Source organism: Oryctolagus cuniculus, chromosome 11 (assembly GCF_051225735.1).
Source record: "Oryctolagus cuniculus isolate XC-2025 breed Fujian yellow rabbit chromosome 11, ASM5122573v1, whole genome shotgun sequence".
NCBI classification, from domain to species: Eukaryota; Metazoa; Chordata; class Mammalia; order Lagomorpha; family Leporidae; genus Oryctolagus; species Oryctolagus cuniculus.
Genome location: NC_142877.1, coordinates 109,431,431 through 109,445,656, shown reverse-complemented (window position 1 = coordinate 109,445,656; position 14,226 = coordinate 109,431,431). Strand labels below are relative to the sequence as shown.

Genomic DNA, 14,226 nt, shown 5'->3' with positions numbered 1-14,226 from the left:
GGCTAATCCTCCGCCTAGCGGCGCCGGCACACCGGGTTCTAGTCCCGGTCAGGGCGCCGGATTCTGTCCCGGTTGCCCCTCTTCCAGGCCAGCCCTCTGCTGTGGCCAGGGAGTGCAGTGGAGGATGGCCCAGGTGCTTGGGCCCTGCACCCCATGGGAGACCAGGAAAAGCACCTGGCTCCTGGCTCCTGCCATCGGATCAGCGCGGTGCGCCGGCCGCAGCGCGCCAGCCGCGGCGGCCATTGGAGGGTGAACCAACGGCAAAGGAAGACCTTTCTCTCTGTCTCTCTCTCTCACTGTCCACTCTGCCTGTCAAAAAATAAAAAAAATAAAAATAAAAAAATATTAAAGAAGTGTTTAATTTATAGCTATAGAAAAAAATTATACTTCTTAATCATGAAGTAAACAATCTTTTGATGGCTTACAGGGCGTAGAGTACCTAAAAGTAACCTATCAACAAACTTAGTATCATGGCGAATAATAAACTGTTGATCATGACTAAAAACATGGATTTGACTAAAAGATAGTAATCACGTGGATATTTAACTTTTTTTTTTTTTTTTTTTTTTTTTGACAGGCAGAGTTAGACAGTGAGAGAGAAGACAGAGAAAGGTTTTCCTTTCCATTGGTTCACCCCCAAATGGCCGCTACGGCCGGCGCGCTGCACCGATCCGAAGCCAGGAGCCAGGTGCTTCCTCATGGTCTCCCATGCGGGTACAGGGCCCAAGGACCTGGGCCATCCTCTACTGCACTCCCAGGCCACAGCAGAGAGCTGGACTCGAAGAGGAGCAACAGGGACAGAATCCGGCGCCCCAATCGGGACTAGAACCTGGTGTGCCGGCGCCGCAGGTGGAGGATTAGCCTAGTGAGCCGCGGCGCCAGCCGGATATATAACTTTATACTTTGGTTGTATTTCACCTATATTTTGAAAACAGAATATTTAAAAGGCTCAAAAGGTAATTCCTACTGTTAGGAGGAACTATATGCTTTGTAAAACAAAATTTTTTCATTGCTTAAGATAAACAATTTCTTAAATAGTCTTGAAATTAGTGAGAATAGTCATTAAATGTAGTAAAAAAGCGAAGTCCAAATCCTGGCTCTTTTACTCATTAAGACTGTGTCATCTCAGAGAAATGCTCTGTCCTTTCTACGCCTTGGTTTCCTCATTGATGGAAAGGGAAAAATAGAAACCACCTCATAAGGTTGGTATGATGATCTAAAGAAGTCAATCTCTATAAATCACTTAGCACAATGCCACACACAGTGAACGTTCAGTAACTGTACTATTTTTGTTGTTGTCCTGGGTTTTGCTGTTATATGCAACAAATGCCAAATTCTCTTCTACTTGGGCATACTGTAACAAAGTAGACAACCTGAAATTTTCTCATCAGGGCATGGCTATATTGATTTCTGACCTACCAGTACATCTGATTTACTTTAATATTCTCACTGTGCTTATTAGATGCTTAAAAAAACTGATAATGTCCTTCATTGACAGATCAATACAGAGGTTACCCACCTGTGCAGCTCTTCTGTTTTGTCTTCAGTTGGACCTACAATTAGTAAACAATGGCGAAGGACAGCTGCCATGACACGGAACTGATGAGAATCACTCTACAATAAATAAAATAAAAAAAAAAAGAGGAAAATTGCGAGTTGAATGCCTTAATAAAGGAGTCAGGGGCATTACAATGTCATTTGCCCCACAAAACAATAGTTCTTATACCATGCACGGTAGATGGCAGGATATTCTAAGAGGAATTCCCAAGGCAATACTAAGTAGTCACTATCTTACATGAACAGCCACATGACCTCCAGAAACAGTCATTATCAGTAACTGATCTAGCTATAATGATTTACCCTGAGTTTCACTTCCAAGAGTGATTCTTTTGTTAGATCATATTCTGCTCCAGTTTACCAGCCATTATAAAAATTTAAACAGATGTAATGTTATCAATTATTTTAGTAGTTGGCTTTCCATCCTTAATAAAAATGTCTCATTTCTTAACTTTCAAAAGCAATGACTCCATTAATTCCATTTAATCAATCTTCTTAATCTTCTAGTTCCTCCAGAACTATCAGCAAGTGATGAAAACCAAGTTATCTGAATTTCATCTTCTCCTACTTTTCCAATGTTTATTAATTAGCAGTGGTATTAAAAAGACACAGGGAGTCAGAGAGAAGGCAAACAGTAGGAAATAAACTAAGCTCTGAATAATTATTTGGTTTACATCATTATTTCTTGGGTCACTACCATTTCTTTAATCATCTGCATCAAGGTTGCATCTCTCTTCATTCAGGTTTTAATAAAGGCAAAATATGAAATTATACATAATTATGATAGGAAACTGGATATGTTATACTTCAGGAAGACTCCAATTACTTTAGAAACTATTACAAAGTTCTAAAATTTATTAGTATTTAAAAGATTTCAAGTCCGTATAAAGTGAATTCTATTTACATATTATACATATATCTTATATTCGTAAAAATAACTCATCTAGCACTTTTAGGAAGATGTTTTATAAAACATAAAATCTAGGAAGCAATAAAGTGCACTTTTGTTACTCACAATATGGAGGATGTTATTTTAAGCATAACATCATCATATGCTGATCTGAAAGAAATGAAGGCCTTAGTGGCATAACAGAAAAAAGCAACACAATTGGGGTCAGGAGTCTAGGCTATGACCCTTGACAATCATATAGCTACTCTGAGCCTGTTTCCCTACATGAATCTCTACAAACACAAGATTCTGTTAGAGTTGTAAAGCGATTAAATTAAACAATATGCATAAATGTGCTGTAAAGCTTTCTGCAGGAGGTGGAGGTAGAGGAGTAGGAGAGGTGTGCGTTTGACGTAGAGGCTAAAATGACCCTTGGGAAGCCCCACAACCAGTTTTAGAGTTCAAGTCTCAGCTCTACTACCAATTCCAACTTCCTCTTTATGCACATCTTGGGAGGCAGCAAAGGAGGGCTCAAGTGTTTGGTTGGGTCCCTGACACTAACGTGGGAGACTAAGACTGAATTCCTGGATCCTAGCTTTGGCTTAGTCCAGCCCAAAATGTTGTAGGCATTTCAGGAATAAATGATGGGAGATCTATGTCTGTCTCTTTGCCTTTCAAATGAAACAAATAAATACATAAACATTTTTAAAAAACATTTGAAGGTGAAGAGAAAGGGAGAAGGAGGAAGGAAATAAAGGGTAAGACTGACAGAATTGACACACTTCATAAACGAAGGAATGGGAAGAGTGACAATAAGACCAATGGAGACTGGTGGGGTTGGAATGAATGTCATCCCATTCACCATCCATCTCCAAAAGCTAGATTAAAGATTCTTTCATATTTAGGTTACTTTTACCTAGCCCTATTACATAAAGTATCATGTAATACTCATACATTACCTAACTTGATAAAATCATATTTTCCGTGGTTTTGGAAATTAATGGAGACACGTACTTTCTTTTCTTATGCTGATGTTGGCAAGTCTCTTGTGAAATTACCCATTATCTTTTCCATTACTTGCAAAGGCAAACCAAAAATCCCACCTTCTATTCCATTTCCTCCTTTTCCAGTTTTCCTAACAGTTAGTTTCAAGTTGTACACTATGTCTGTGATGCCATCTTTTATTCTAAATTTACTAAATTCTCTTAATTTCTCTATTCAAAATGACTGCTGAAATGCCTGGATTGTTTACCTCTGCTCTTTGCATTGCTGATTCCTTTTCATCCACTAGGTCTCAGTTAAAAACACTTTGTCAGAGAAGCCCCCTCTTTGACATCTTATCTAAATGGATTCCTGCTTTCATCATTCTTTACAAGATATTGTACTAAGATTTCTATCATGAAACCATAATCTGTAATTCCACATTTGCTTGTTTACTTGCACATACTTCCTTTCCTCTAATCTAGTTCCTTCATGAAGAGGACATGTTCAATAGGTGATCAATAATTTAAACGAAAATGTGAAGTACACATAAACAGACAAGAGCCCAGCTAGATAAAAGTTCATGAAATATAACTAGTATGAAATCATATACTGCCAAGGTTAAGGACCCTAGAATTCTTATGCTAGGAGCTTCACCCAGGTCTCCCACATGGGTGCAGGGCCCAAGCACTTGGGCCATCCTCTGTTGCTTTCCCAGGTTCACCAGCAGGGAGCTGGATCGGAACTGGAGTGGCTGGGTCTCAAATCACCACCTATCTGGAATGCTGGTGTCACAGGTGGCAGCTTTACCTGCTATGCCACAACACTGGCCCCTATTTTTTTTTTCATATAACCATATAATTCATCTGGTAACATTTATTTTTATTTTTTAAAGATTTATTTATTACTTGAAGGGCAGAGTTACAGATAGAGAAGGAGAGACATAGAGAGATCTTCCATCTACTGGCTCACTCCCCAAATGGCCACAACAGCTAGGGCTGGGCCAGGCTGAAGCCAGGGGCCAGCAGCATCTTCTGGGTCTCTCAAGTGGGTGCAGGGGCCCAAGGACCTGGGCCATCCTATGCTATTTTCCCAGGCATGTTAGCAGAAAGGTAGATTGGAAGTGGAGCAGCCAGGACTCAAACTGGCACTCACATGGGTGCCAGTGCTGCAGACCATGGTTTTAATTCGCTGCGCCATAGGACCGGCCCCTCTGATAACATCTATTAATAAGTCCTTCCTTTTCCCATTGTATTTCCATGCCACTGTTATCATAAATCAGCTGTGTATGTGTAGGTTTATTTATAGACTTAATTAGTTTATGTCACAATAAATATTTGTTGGATAAGTGCTTTCATTTAAGAATTCTTTCTTAACAAAGGTTAGAGTGGACAATATTTCCTATTGTTGTTTATTGTTGTGTGACTTTTCATGTCATTTAAAGTCTTTGATCTTTAGTGTCTTCATCTGTCAAATGAGGCTAGTCCTCTTGTCTCACAGGATGCCAGGAGTATTAAATGTAATTGCTCTTATTATAGGACATTATACAAACACAGCTTATACAACAGATATTTACTTGATTCATGATTTAGTTATAATATCTTTCAGGTATTAATATTTTCTCCTCTGAAATAATATTGCCTCCAAAAGTTGAGAATGAAAAAAAGTCCTTAAGAACAAAGGATAAAGGAATTTTGAGTGGGCAATCAGGATGATTCTGATAGTAGAAATTAAAAAGGAAGACAAAAATTCAGGAAATTCTTTGGGATCTCTTTTTATAGCCTTCATTTCTTATTTTTTTAACTTATTTATTTGAAAGGTAGAATTAGAGAGAGAGAGAGAGAGAAAAAAAAAAAAAAGAAAGAAAGAAAATCTTCAATCCATTGGTTCACTCTCCAAATGGCCACAATGGCTGGGGCTGGGCCAGGCCAAAGCCAGGAGCCTAGAACTCCATCTGAGTCCCCAGGTGAGCACAGGGGCCCAAGGACTTGGGCTATCTTCCACTGCTTTCCCAGGTGCATTAGCAGGGAGCTGGATTGAAAGTGGAGAAGCCAGGACATGAACCAGCACCCATATGAGTTGCCAGCATCACAGACTATGGCTTAACCTGCTACAATACACTGCCGGCCCCCAGCCTTCATTTCTTAATCACACATTCTACAACTATACCATTATTTTATTCTCCTGTGTGCAAATTATGGAAGATTAAAATTTATATGACTAAAGTTTCAATTTTTTCACCCTTTTTATTTCAAAATATCTGCCTATTCTATCAATGGCTTAGAGAAAGCACAAAGACAGAATTATGGCATTAGAAGCTGTTATGCATTGTTGAGGTAATTCTTTTTCAGCTTCAAATATATAGAATGTGTATAAAACAGTAATAAGTAAATAAAAAATCAGGCTGAAATTTGATTGCCATTGTAAAGGTACTGGAAGATGGGACTTTTAAGAAGTGTTTTGCTCTTGAGCATGCTACCTTTAGGAATGGATTATTGCCATTATCAAGGGAAGGGTTTTGGATAAATTCTGAGAAGTTCTGGCACCCTTCTGCCTGTGAATGCACTCTTTTGTCATATGATGTCTTCTCCTACATTAATACAGCAAGAAAGCTCTCACCAGATGTAGCCCCCTTGATCCTGACCTTCTATCCTCCCAAATTTTGAGCCAAATAAATCCTTGTTGTTTCCAAACTACCTAGTCTGGTATCCTGCTACAGCAACAGAAAGTGGACTGAGGTACAACTGTACATCCACCTGTGTTTATGACTGATTTCCATATTAGACTGTTTGTTCCTTGAGGGCAGAATGATGTTTGACTTTCTATTTCGTGTGCCTGACACGGTGATAAGTGTGTGACTTTTCATAGGTCATTTAAAGTCTTTGATCATGAGTGTCCTCATTTGTCAAATGAGGTTAGTGCTCTTGTCTCACAGGATGCTCTGTGCTCAATAAATCTCTGTTGAAAATGATTCAGAAGGCTAGTGTTGTGGCGTAGAAAGCTCAGTTGGAGTCCTGGCTGCTCCTCTTCTTATCCAGCTCTCTGCTAGTGGTCTGGGAAGGCAGTGGAGGATGTCCCAGGTGCTTGGGCCTCTGCACCCACTTGGGAGACCCAGAGGAAGCTCCAGGCTCCTGGCTTCAGATCAGCCCAGCTCTGGCCACTCGGGTCATTTGAGGAGGGAACCAGGGAATGGAAGACCTTTCTCTCTGTCTCTGCATCTCAAGTAAATAAACTTTGGGAAAAAAAAAAAAAAAGAAAAAAGAAAATATGATTCAGCAAGAAAACACTGTATAGGCTAAAGCTTTATTTTTGTTTAATAATACTGTGTTCTTTTTTCACATTTCTTTCAAAGTCTCTACAATCATGGAACCATCCTCTTCAATTACAATGTGATATTCCCAATTAACTTCTATGGGCATTCACTTTTTATCTCATTCAAATGACATCCTTTTCACTCAGATATTTGGATTTCTCTGTTTGTATTTGCCTGTTTGACGTTAGCAAATCTGTTAGTTCTTCTACCTTTTTAAAAATATTATTATTACACTGCACTGACACTTAGGAGCACCGGAGAAGCAAATGAGTCTAAATGAGGACTCCCTAGAAGCATGCTGTCCCTCTTCATCAGCAGAGAGACTGAGGAAAATGTTAAAGCAGGAAGAAGACAAGGCTGTTCCAATCAACCTTTTAAGAACTGACTTTATGTCCTGCTAAAGGAATCATCTGACCTTTTCAAATCTTCTCCCTTTAGGAAAGGGAGAGAGAGGTAAAAAGGGAGACTCACCCTGTTTGTGGAACTAAGACCAGATATATTTCCCACTCAGTGGAAAGGAATCTCTAAATTAATCCACTGATAGTATCAGCAGGCAGGCAGGAATTTAACACTGAGGCCTGAATGTAAAATGAGCCAATGGCACTAATTTGCTAAACCTCAAGAAAAACCTAGTGATTAATTTCCTGTTTCTGGTGGACTGTAAATGACAGCAGTCATAAAAATACCTGCTAAAACAATTACAGGCAAACCCAAATATCGCTATTTTCTATAATTGCTGAGCCATGAAAAAGGCAAAGATAGTTAAAAATTAGATGCCCAGGATTTGAAAAGGCATATATCAGAAGTACTATTTTTTGAAGGTCAATCTGGCAATATAACAAAAACACCTTAAATTTTTGAAACTCTTTGGTCCAGGATACAGAAATGTATCTACAAAGACTGTACAACAAGAAAGCTCACTGAAGGTTTAAAATAGCAAGAAACTGCAAACAATCTAAGTGCCTCTACATAGGGCATTTGTTGAAGACTGGTAAATCCTTATGAAGGAATACTCATAATTATTTTTCTATTTATATTTATGGGTATTATTTGTACTTTTTAAGAGTGTTCTTTTATAAGAATTTCTCTCCTTATCAAATAGCAGTTGGAAGGTGATTGTCAAAAAATTTTTTGGGTTGCAATTATCTTTTTCAGTCCCCACATGAAATCTTAGTTACAATTTAAATTTAAAGAGAAACAACAAAAAATGGCAACAACAATCAAAGGTGCACTCTTTTTACAGCTGGAGTAGGGAATTTGGAACACTATCCAGTTACCCCCACAGCATTCCTAGGAACCTTGTGACTTCAAAGAACACATTTTGAAAACTACTGCTCTTCAAGAACATTTATGTGGGAGAAAAATCAAGATCATAAAATAACTACATTTTTGTATAAAAATGGATATATGTCTTTCTGTTTCTTATACAACAGAGAATGGGTAGAATGGTTAGAAAAGATAAACATCAAAATGCAAATAGTACATAAATCTGAATGGTGAGTTTACGATAATTTGTATTTATTGCTTTTATGTCTTTTTCCTAGATCCTCTACAATAAACATGCATTATTTTAATAAAGAAAATAGCATTATTTATTTAAAAGCTTGTATTCTGTATATTTTTCCATTATTCCTTTATTTCAGCTAGTGTTTTCACTCTCTAAAGACTTATTTATTTATCTGAAAGACTGAGTAACAAAAAGAGAGATAGAAAGAAAGAGAGAGAGAGAGAGACAGAGAGACAGAGACAGAGAGAGAGTGAGCGAGAGCGAGAGCGAGCGCTCTATCTTCCATCCACTGGCTCCCTCCCCAAAGGGCTGAAACAACTGAGATTGGTCCAGGGCAAAGAGCTCAGAACTACATCCTGGTCTGCCTACATGGTGGTAGGGGGCCAAGTATGTGGGAAATCTGCTGTTTTCTCAGGTTCATTAGCAGGAAACCAGACTGGAAGTGGAGCACTTGGATATGGGATGGCAGCATCACAAGCAGCAGCTTAGTCTGCTGTGTCACAATGCTGACACTTTATCTATTGTTTTAAAGCACTAATAATTCTTCAGGTGCTTGTTCAAGTGAAGTAAAATGTCCTTTATCTGACAATCAAGAAGATATTAAAATCCCAGCATGGCAAGTTTCTCTACCCTGATTATAGATTTTTTTTATGCTAAGTTGTGAGTACTCATTAAAAGAATTCTGTGCTCTGGGCCGGCGCTGTGGCTCAAAAGGCTAATCCTCCGCCTGTGGCGGCGGCATGCCGGGTTCTAGTCCCGGTCGGGGCGCGGGATTCTGTCCCGGTTGCCCCTCTTCCAGGCCAGCTCTCTGCTGTGGCCTGGGAGTGCAGTGGAGGATGGCCCAAGAGCTTGGGCCCTGCACCCCATGGGAGACCAGGAGAAGCACTTGGCTCCTGCCTTCGGATCAGTGTGGTGCGCTGGCTGCGGCGGCCATTGGAGGGTAAACCAACGGCAAAGGAAGACCTTTCTCTCTCTCACTGTCCACTCTGCCTGTCAAAAAAAAAAAAAAAAAAAGAATTCTGTGCTCTGGTTTCTCTCTCTTTTCATGTGTTTTTTAATACCTAGACAATGTTCATCCCTCCATTCTTCAGTTTCCAATCCCCAGAGACCTTCAGAAGTCTTCTCTGAATGTACTGAGTACACTAAATCACTGCAATTTTTCTCTCCAATTACGTAACACAATTTGAATCATATATTAGTTAGTAAGCAAATTTATTATCATCCTCACATACAAAACTGAAATTTTATGAAAGCAAATACTATGCCTATTAGTATTTGCCAATATATTACACAGTGCCTAGCATAACGCTTAGTAATTGTCCATAAACATTCATTGACTGAATAACTAAATGTTTGCTAAAAGCTGAATTTACAGACTGATGAAGACATTCTTATCTAAATGGGTTGGCAAGGATCCTATTTTCCATAGTTTAAATTTCTGAAAACTTCAGTAGTAGCCCAGAGTCATATTAACTAAGCACATTTTATAACAGCTGTATCAACTGATTCATAGACTGCAACAGGCTCTAGGCCTGAGATAACTGCTCCAGGACTACTGACCCTTATCAGCAGATCTTTATATTTTGGAGAATAAACATTTTATAACACAGAGTGAGAATTTACCACTTCAATGTTTCTGAAAGTTTTTTCCACCCCCACTATTATAACTGAAGCATCCTAACGAGGGCAAACCTCAGTCTACTATTTATTACATGTCAATACATATTATAAACCTTTCTGTCAGAAATCTGAACAGTGTGAGCTACTATTTTCAGTATAATTTAAATAACAGGAGATCCAACAATGGCAAACCAACAGTCTCAGGGGAGTTCTTGCAACTAAATGGAGAACTTAAAAACACCAAAACAAACAGTATAAGAAAAATAACCATAGAAGGTACCAAATAAGCATAGAGACATAACATTTTAAATACTTCTAAATATTTGGTTTCAAAGCATAAATGGAGCATCTGAGCCTTCCACATCTTTTCTTGCCAAATCCCAGGAAAAACTGACCATACTACAGTCATCTAAAACAGCTGTTAGGACTGATCTTCAAATATTTGTTTCAAAATACAGACCTATTTGCACTTTAAAATCAGATGCCTGCATACTCCCACTGCAGCACTGCACTGAGATAATCCTTTTAAAGTAGATTGCTGGAAAAAACAGATCTTTATTCATGGGTGAGAACTATTTCAAATGGACACAATAAAATGTTAACTTGAATATTTTTTTTTTCTTAAGGCAAGGGCTGAATTTCACATTATTTTAGTTTAAAGAGTAAATGTGAAATGTTAAGATTCTAGAAGGATGGAAAAGAGTTTATGATTGTTCACTTAAAATTACTGACTTCTTAAAATGAAATTTCTTGTTTTGCATATTCTCGTGGGTACACAAATCAAACTATGAAATCTGCCTCACTTTGGGATACTAGAGGGTCCAAGCCACAGAAAAGGAACCTGGTCTAGAATTAAGTCAAGTGGTTTAAAATAACCTTTCCCACACTCCGGTGTAATGATGCTTGCTTTCTAGGCTGTTTATAGGCACAGATATCTAGTTGCAGTCCTATACTTCTTATGGTTATCTAATGCTATGAAGTAATATCCTTGCAGAATGGAATGATAAAGAATACATAAGCCATCCTTTAATCTTCTGAGAAGACACCATTCCCATGATCAATTTCAGTTGGCTTGATTTCTCTGAAATTTTAAAATAGCAGACATTAAAAATGCCTACAGCTTTTATCACCCACATTATTTCCATTCAAATCTACCATTTAAACCTCATTCTTGAAAAAAAAAGTACAACTCAGAAAACTACATTTGGTATCTTAAAAAACAACAGTCAATCTTCGCTATATTCTCTTCATAGGTTTTACACTTAAATGGAAAGAATAAAATTTGTAACAGGTCTTAACACAACCGATTAATGGGAGAATGGGAAACTTTTTCCATTTTTCAACTTAGCATTTTTCCCTTCCAGGCAGCTCTACAGATGGACCCCAGCCAATTAAATTCTAGATAGGTAAGAATATCATTCTCAACCTTACCTCTTTATGCACCTTCCAACTGTCTACCGTCACATTGAAGAGAGCTTTGAGGGCCTCAATGGCACAGTCTGTCTCCTGAGGTGAGAGAGGAGGTCCATTATGGTCTATGGCCGATTCATACTCATCGGTCCACTTGATACTAAAGGCACTTTCCAAAATCTGGGTTAGCAGCGGTAGTCCCTGGAGCTCATAGCGCAACTGTGACCTGATATCAGTGTGCAAAAGTGACAGGAGGAAGAGCAAGCGCAAGTCAAAGCACTTAATGTCATTGATAAATTTTCGGTCCTTGCATTTTTTCAGAAGGTTACAGAGCTTTGCAGCAAGATTAAGTTCCAGGCTGAGCTGCTGTGCCATCTGACTGTTGAACACTATGTTACACAGACATTTTAATGACTCCACAATAACTGGGAACTCTGACACCTTCTCCAAAGAATCATCCGACTCATTTAGTTTAGCTAGTCGCAGCAGGATCTGCATATTTTCCTTAGTTGTTACAGGAACTAAAATCTTTTTGTCTCTGGAGAGAATGCGGAGTACTTCCAGGCAAGATACTTGACATGTTGTTGGGACGTCCTTCACAAGGACTTTAAATATGCCTTCACAGAGTTTCTGAAAAATAAGAACGAGTATGCAAAAATCATTATTTGACTCAAATGACTTAAAACAGAATGTGTCTCCACCAATGTTACTTAATAGAAGTTAAAGACTTGGCTAGAAAAGGTTTTTTCTTATCATAAACAGAACTGAAAGAGATCTCACATTTAGTGCACTTTTTTCACTGGACAAATATGGAAACTGAGGGTCAGAGGGGTTAAGTTACTTGCACTGGGTCAGAGTGAATTAGTGGCACAGTAAGAGCTAGAATATGGGCTTCCTACCTTCCAGTCTAATGTCTAATGCTGTTTCTATAAAATCACTTACTGTATTTTTAAAAAGATTTATTTTATTTATTTGAAAGGCAGAGTGATAGAGAGAGGGAGAAACAAAGAGACAGAGAAGATATCTTCCATCCATTGGTTCATTCTCCAAACAGCTGACAAAGCCAGGAGCTAGGAACTCCATCTAGGTCTCCCAAGTTGATGTCTGGGGCCCAAGGACTTGGGTCATCTTCTGCTGCTTTCCCAGGCACACAAGCAGGGGACCAGATTGGAAGCAGGGCAGCCAGGACTTGCACAGGCACTGATGTGGAATGTCGGAGTCACAGGTGGTGTCTTAAACCAATGCACCACTATGCCGGCCCCCACTTATTCTGCTTTAAATTAGCTAGTTTAAAATATCTCCTATAGCTTTATTCTCAATGCACTTTTAAAATTAGGCTCAGTATAGTTTTAGGATAGAAAGCAATCAATCTGAATCACAACTGTTCTCTTCCCAGAAGCAAGATGAACTTTGGTTCACAAAAATTGTCCACAGTAAAGACTTTTGTAGAAAGACTTGAAGAAATATGTGTATCTGCTGGATCTCAGTTATGTTATTTTTCTGAATTTACAGTTCTATGGCAGTAGCCCCACATTTTAGAAAGTCTGGAACCCTTTTTACCTAAGATCTAATAATATTTAGTCATCAAATCATCCCAGAGAAGAACTGTTGCTGACAAACTGATGAAAAATTATTCTAAGTATTGGGGTCCAAAGGGAGTTCAGTTATCACATATTATGCTTTGAGCCAAGGAATCTTCAAAAAAGTTCATAGAAAATGCAGGTTATAAAGAAACTATGCATGGATTTAAAAATAAACCATTTTTCATGTACTTTTAGAAATATCCTTATAAAGAGCAAGGAAATTTTTCTCCAATTTCAAATCTTTCGTATTTAAGACAAAAAATTTTAAATACTACTTCAAATATGGTAATATGAAAGTATTTCAAAAAATTGATGGGAAAATGGAATTAAAAGATAGGCTACTTTCCATAAACTTTTCAAAGTATCCTTATATCCTGAGTGGAATTAGATCACCTTTTCTCCCACACAATTTTATCAAGACAGGAATCCTTCGTATTTAACTTAAGAATTACATAATAAATGCATTATAAAATACTATGTATGTAAATTTGGAGTTATGCATATCTAGTAGTATACAGATCTTTACCTCCTTCTTTTCTAAGCAAAAAGCAATGGCAACAATAAAATCAAGAAAAATCTATGGGCAATGTGGTGGGTTCCTTTCCTCTTCTACCTTCAGACTCAGAAAAAGAGCACAGCATAAAAACAAATTGGAATACCCAGGGCTTTGTATAAAACAAATGAACTGGGATACTCTGGAATGTAAGGCCATGAAAGAGATTTTATGGTACCTGCAAAATTTATAGTTAAAAACCATTTCATTTAAAAGCTTTCAGGAGATCACTCAGCAATCAAAGACTAGAGCTTTCATTCTCAAGTACAGTATTCAATCATTCTGAAGTACAATATTCTTGTAAATACCATTTCTCAATGCAGAATCACCTCACATAACGACTATTAGGTAGCTTTTTGCTATGATGTCTCTTAAAAAGCAATACCACTTTTTGGATAATTACTCCTTTTTCTTTTGTAGTACAATTTAAAAAACAAATAAAAACACAAACCTGTGAAATTTAATAAAAGAAGTGATACTCAACATAATCACCAGCTAGTGCTGGTGGTCCAGAAATCACACCATGATAATCAGAAAGTTATGGTTAACAGTGGACTGACATAACTGGCCAGATAAACATAGAAAGCAGGCAGGTGAGTTCAGAAAGGTAAATAAGGACTGAAAGCCATTAGCACAAATACTTTAACATCTTCACTGCCCCATGCTGAAGATGTAGAAGGATGGCAGCATGGGAATGAGATTAATACTGCCTGGCAACATTACATTTCTTAATATAAATGTTAAAAATAATACTAGAGGTATGAAGCTCATTGCTTGCTCAAAGTCAATTATAGGCTTGAAAGTTGTCCTACG

General features: G+C 38.1%; 1 protein-coding gene across 23 annotated transcripts in view; it reads right to left on the bottom strand.

Annotated features, from left to right (window-relative positions):
- RIC8B (RIC8 guanine nucleotide exchange factor B) overlaps positions 1–14,226 on the bottom strand; it is a 125,351-nt gene that overhangs the window by 77,725 nt on the left and 33,400 nt on the right. For all 23 annotated transcript variants that reach the window (XR_011380257.2, XR_016216265.1, XR_016216263.1 and 20 more), the window contains exons 3-4: positions 11,299–11,907; positions 1,520–1,614 (exon numbers count right to left, since the gene is read on the bottom strand). Coding sequence is in view for 6 of the 23 variants with exons in the window: in XM_017342125.4 (XP_017197614.1) it covers positions 1,520–1,614; positions 11,299–11,907 (704 nt within the window). In the remaining 17 variants the exon portion in view is untranslated. The remainder of the gene's footprint in view (positions 1–1,519; positions 1,615–11,298; positions 11,908–14,226) is intronic.